Below are 6000 nucleotides of genomic sequence, written 5' to 3' on the forward strand. Positions count from 1 at the left end.
CTTTTCTTCTGCTGTTCTTCAGTGATGTCTGTCTCAGATTTACAGTGTCGACATAAAACAGAAAAGGTCCACTCCTATCGTGATCATTTTGAAGTTGTTTTGAACAAATGTTTGTTCGCTTGCCTTGCAAACATCTGTAAATGATCTTCCTTGATTAATCCCAAATTTTTCAAAACCACCATGCCTGGTGGCGGCGGGAATCACGAAAACAGGCCTCTGTACGTAACCATGTATGGTCACGAGGCTTTCCTGAAGGATCTGCAGAAGATGTTATCCATTCCTGAATTTCATTCCAGTGTTACGGTCTATCATGTAAGAAACGCTGGACCTGGAGTTGTGCTCATAAAGATGAAAACAAAACAAAGAAACATGTGGAAGCTCTCAGATTCAAAAAGAACAAAATGTGAGTAGAAATGTGGCTTGTGTTTAACGTCAGTGCTGCAATAGAACATTTGAACATTTGCTGAAGTAAAAGAAAAGTAGATAATATAGAACAAACAGCAGTGACCCTTTCTATCTAACACTGAACAGACAGTTCAGTGTTACTGCAGAGCCCTCTGTGTCTTCGATCCTCAAGTTGAGTTCCAGTGCTACGGTCTTATCATGTAAGAAACGCTGGACCTGGAACTGGACTTTGGAGTCAGTTCTGATTCACCAAAAGTCACACAGTAACCAAAACACAAACTCACTGATCAAGGCAGCGGCAAACACCAGCAACTCCCATGTTCTGTGAGGTCAAAATCACTGTTTTTGTTAATGGAGTCTTGTGGCTTTGAAGACATCCTACATGTATATGGAAGGTCTGTCTGACTGCATCTAAATATAATGCACACTTAAACTGATATTGATTCTTTTAGGTGTCTACAATACGTCCACAGCAGTACATTACCTTGCTCCTGTTTGTTTCTCCAAACTATAGTCAGGTATACATACACTGACTATGGAGCAGAACCTCATATAACCGCACTTAAAAACATCATAACTATCCCTTTAAACTATGCAACATTTGCTGCTCAGCACTATGCACCACAACTGTCAGTAATGCCTGCTTATAGAAGCACACACAGAGAAATATTGGTTCAAATATGGAAGCCTTGAGGGGCTTTGAAGTGCATCGGTCGTAGTAGAAGTGTGTGATGATCTTCTCTTTTGGAGTTGTCAGTTGTCTGTTCTGATTTGTTTTAAAGTCAAGTACGTACCGTGATAGCAGATGTGTGTGTGTGTGTGTGTGTGATTTAGAGCATTGTTTTGGAGACTAAATGTGATCAGGATCTTTAAATCCTAACTGTCTCTGGTGCTGTTACATAAGCTCAAGCACACACACACACACCTACACACACCTACACACACACACACACGCGCGTACACACACAGTGCTGGTCTGCAAGATGCCAAGTCATATTCTTCCTCTTTCCCTCCTCGTCATTCTTCCCTTTGTCTTTCTGTCATTCTTCTCGCCCCGTTTCACGGAGCCAACGTCGTCGCCACCTTTTAACGTCCGTCTCAGCCAATTCATTTCAATTTCCCCTAAAAGGCTTTCTCGACAGTTTGCACCGTCTAAGTGCTTTCTAGTTGTTGGGGGGGAAAGAGAAAAAAGAAAAGCATAATGTGGTTTATGACACGCACTGCCGTCTGAAATCACATAACAGTAACACAGGTGTCGAATCAGAATCCACGATAAATGATTCTCTACTTTTGTTTAGTGGAGGTTCAGTAATGTGATAATCCTATGAGGGATTGTGTATAAATCCTATGAAGAGTATATATATGTGTAATCTGATGTTTACACTCTGGATTAGGATTAACCTCCATAAACTGCTGGATCAGCATTATTTGGGTCAGGCGCTCTCTCTTCTTTTTTTCTCTCCTCATTAGCATATTCATGCAGTTTGTGGTGTTTTGCTGGTAAAAGTCTCCACTTAGCGTCAAACATAACATGAATACATTAAGTGCATGTTTAAGATACATGCAAAGAGATTACCCACAACGCACTTTGACATGCTCTCTCACGTACAATCACAGAGACGTGCTCAGACATTATTGGCAGACGGGTGTCCTCTTTGATAAAGACGTGTGTTTAACTGGGTGAGCTTATATTTCATCTTCAAGTCCTTTTCATTACTGACAGTTTATTTTTAGCTCTCCTCGTCTACATCAGATGAGTTGCTTCTCCGTTAGAACGGACCAAACATCAAACAGAACTCTTTTACGCTCATTAAAAGCCTTCATTTGCCGGCTTCTTCTCACTGCCTTACATCTTAATTTCTCTCGGCTTCACTTGATCCACTTCAAACATTGGTGGGTTGATAGGGAGGTCAGACTGTCACTTGTTTTTACTTTATGGAAAACAGCAGTGGGTTTTTATTGTTGTGTTGCCAAAGGTTTTGTAGGGCATTGCTTTGGCATCAGAACAGTTATTATGTGGTGGAAAAATTTGTTTTATATTGATTTATTGTCCTGGTCAACACGGCAGCATAACAGCATTGATAAGTTTCCTAGAAAAGCTGAAACCAGGCAGCAACCTACTCCTGAGTACTGATGAGTGAAGCCGATGCGGAAGTGTCCTAAAACTTGCATTCTCTCTAGCGTCCACCAGGGGGCGACTCCTCTGGTTGTATAGAAGTCTATGAGAAAATGACTCTACTTCTCTCTTGATTTATTACCTCAGTAAACATTGTAAACATGAGTTTATGGTCTCAATCTCTAGTTTCAAGTCTTCTTCAATACAGCATGATGTTCATTTAGTACATTATGGTCCATTTAGAGTCAAACAGACCATAAAGCAGGGGATGCTTTAGGGCGGGGCTACACGGTGATTGACAGGTCTCTACCAGAAACGTATACGGCGTCTCTACGTCACTCCTCCGCATTCCAAATATGATAAGTTGCGTTCATCGGTTGCGGAAAAAACAACATGGCAACTGCCATGTTCCCAGATGGTGACGGCGAAATTTATATACAGTCTTTAGTTAAAACAAATAGCATTTGTGAAGCATAACTTCACATTGATATTCATTTACTTATTGATTTTATTCACCATTTCATTCATTCATTCATGTCTTGGTCTTACACCACATTCAGGTGTCAGGGATGATTCTGCTTTCCCGTCATCTCCCTGCTGTAATCCTCACCCTGAACCTAACCAGTCATGCAGTGAAGAGTAATAATCTCTTGTAAATTATAATCTTTATCTTCTCACTAATCCCTCTAAAATGGGAAATGCCCAGACTGTAAACGTTCACCCAAACTCATATTCTTGAATAATTGGGATCATAACACATTTCTTCAGTCTAGCACCACACCCACATGTAATCTATTTCCTGTAGTGAAATATTACTGAGATAATCTCTCATATTTGCCACAATAGACCGACACTAATCCATTCTGTCCTCCAGATGAATGCCGAGAGCTGTAACTCTCAGACAGGATTTAGTCCCTTTTTTGGTGAAGATAGAGGTAGGAACGGGAAACCTCGCTCTGTTGATTCACAGAAACTGGAATTAACATTTTAATATAATGTGATCCATGTGTGTGTGTGTGTGTGTGTGTGTGTGTGTGTGTGTGTGTGTGTGTGTGTCTGCCTGCCTGGACCGGAGTTATCCCTGTGCAGCATTTGTTTTTTCGGTGTAGCCATCATTGAAAAAAAATATTGTATTGATGATGTTAAAACTAAGGAAGCCCTGATAGGCAAATGAAAAAAACAACAAATTCGGACGATCCTTCTCTAAGTCGGTCTTGTTTATGACCTAAGAACAGGTTGAAAAAAAGTTTTGCTAAGATTTCTTTTTCATCATGTAAATTAAAACTCACCTGGCAGAAATTATTTATAATTTTACTCCCATTTAGACCGTGGGATGATGGCGCATTTCAGCCTCTAGTGGCCAGAATGAGTATTACAAAAACACACTTTTTAGCACTTTTTGTGTCTTGGAACTGAAGAACTGTATTGTCCATGGCCATGGTATGAGACTAAGCTTATACAGATACTGATGATGATGATGATGATGATGATGGTGATGATGAAGGTCCCTACTTCCCCCTTCTCAGAACACGTACACTAATGCAGACAAGCTGCTGGAGGCCGCGGAGCAGCTGGCTCAGACGGGAGAGTGCGACCCCGAGGAAATCTACAAGGCGGCCCGGCACCTGGAAGTCCGAATCCAGGACTTTGTCCGCCGAGTCGAGCACAGGAAGCTGCTGCTCGACATGTCTGTCTCCTTCCACACACACACCAAGGAGGTGGGCCCCACACACACACACAAAAAGGGAACACATTCTCAGACATCCTGCTGCTGCTGCCTGAGAGTTATCTAATTTAATTATTAATCCGTCATTAACCACCGAGACTCTGGTATGTGATAATTGCAAGTTTGAGTCCCAGTAGGACAAAACGCTTCCTCTGCTACAATTAGTGGCACCGTAGTGTGTCATGTTTGGTTCTTCGTGTTGTTTTCAGCATCCAGTATTTTCAGATCTGTGCTAATGGTTTGATCACACTTACACTAACCTGCCCGTCTGTCTGTGTGTCCAGCTGTGGTCGTGGATGGAGGAGCTGCAGAAGCAGCTGTTGGACGAAGTGTGCTGCGACTCGGTGGATTCGGTTCAGAGCCTGATCCAGCAGTTTCAGCAGCAGCAGACGGCCACGCTGGAGGCAACGCTCAACGTGATTAAAGAGGGAGAGGAGTTGATGCAGCAGCTCAGGTAATAATTCAATTCCCATAGTTATTCCTGATGGTGTTTTTGAGAGGCCCAGGTAATGACATCAATATTCATAATGATATTAAAGAGGAAGATGGATTAATGCAGCAGCTCAGGTAATAATATTCATACTTAAAATGTCATTAAAAAGTCAATTTCATTTAGCCACTCAGGGAAGACGGATAATAATTACCATATTGGCACAAATACTGTGTATGATTTATGTATTTGTATTTGTATTCTTCTGAGTCGGCCTCTCTGTGTCTCTGCCTCTTACTCTTATTTGTGTTTGTGGTAGTTGTGAGGGAAAGTACTTGTTACTCTACTAGCTGCAGTGTGAATGCTGATTGGCTAGTATGCTTTAGCTTGTCGTGATTTTTCTTTATTTCATGAACAAATTTAAAAAACAACAACACAATGTTCTTGTGTTCGGGCCTCTAAAGTCTCCTCTCTGTCTCTCTGTCCACAGAGATGCAGCCATGTCGACCAATAAGACGCCTCACTGCAGTTCCATCGCACACATCCAGGGGGTGCTGCAGCAGCTGGACGAGGCCCAGGGCCAGATGGAGGAACTGTTCCACGAACGCAAAATCAAGCTGGACATCTTCCTCCAGCTACGCATATTTGAGCAGTACACTATAGAGGTAAGAGGGCATGAGCGTGTGTTGGTTCGATATTCAAAGTGGACTCAGGCACTCGGGAGCTGCTGTGGCGTACAGCAGGGCTCTGCTCTAGGTCCCCCGTTGGTCTCCGTTTTAGGGCCCCGACGCACCAGGCTGACCTCAAAGAAGTGTCGCTGATTCAACATGTCCAATTGGTCCAACAGCCTCTGATTAGAGCTAATTAAAGCCAATGTTGATAGACACTATAATAAAATATAATGGCCCCGCTGGTTTTAGGCTTGTTGTGCTAATAACTCTTCTCTTAATCCCACATTGTTTCCGTTCCTGCAGGTCACAGCGGAGTTGGACGCCTGGAACGAGGATCTGTCTCGCCAGCTGAGCGACGTCGGCCGCTCGGGCAGCAGCGGCAGCGGCAGCGGCAGCGGCAGCGGAGGAGCCTCCTCCGGCAGCGCAGAGGACATCGGCCTGGCGGAGCAGCGGCTGAAGCGCCACGCAGAGAGGAAGGCGGCCATGAACAACATGACCTACGAAGTGATGCAGCAGGGTCAAGACCTGCACCAGTACATCATGGAGGTCCAGGCTTCAGGTAGAACACAAACACAAACACAGCTTTGCTCTGTGAGGAAGGAAATGGCTTAACGAAGAGAGAGAAATGCTTAGTATAGATTATATATATATA

General features: G+C 43.2%; 1 protein-coding gene across 1 annotated transcript in view; it reads left to right on the forward strand.

Moving 5' to 3' along the window:
* The window catches only part of LOC116397997 (kalirin-like), a 51197-nt gene extending 45231 nt beyond the window's left edge, over positions 1–5966 (forward strand). The window contains exons 15-18 of the mRNA XM_031873951.1: positions 4048–4239; positions 4532–4701; positions 5168–5342; positions 5652–5966. Of these exons, the coding sequence (XP_031729811.1) occupies positions 4048–4239; positions 4532–4701; positions 5168–5342; positions 5652–5960 (846 nt within the window). The 3' untranslated portion in view covers positions 5961–5966. The remainder of the gene's footprint in view (positions 1–4047; positions 4240–4531; positions 4702–5167; positions 5343–5651) is intronic.
* Positions 5967–6000: the final 34 nt, after the last annotated feature.

The sequence above is a fragment of the Anarrhichthys ocellatus genome, unplaced genomic scaffold, assembly GCF_004355925.1.
Source record: "Anarrhichthys ocellatus isolate YVR2014 unplaced genomic scaffold, GSC_Weel_1.0 scaffold77, whole genome shotgun sequence".
In the NCBI taxonomy this organism is placed as follows: Eukaryota; Metazoa; Chordata; class Actinopteri; order Perciformes; family Anarhichadidae; genus Anarrhichthys; species Anarrhichthys ocellatus.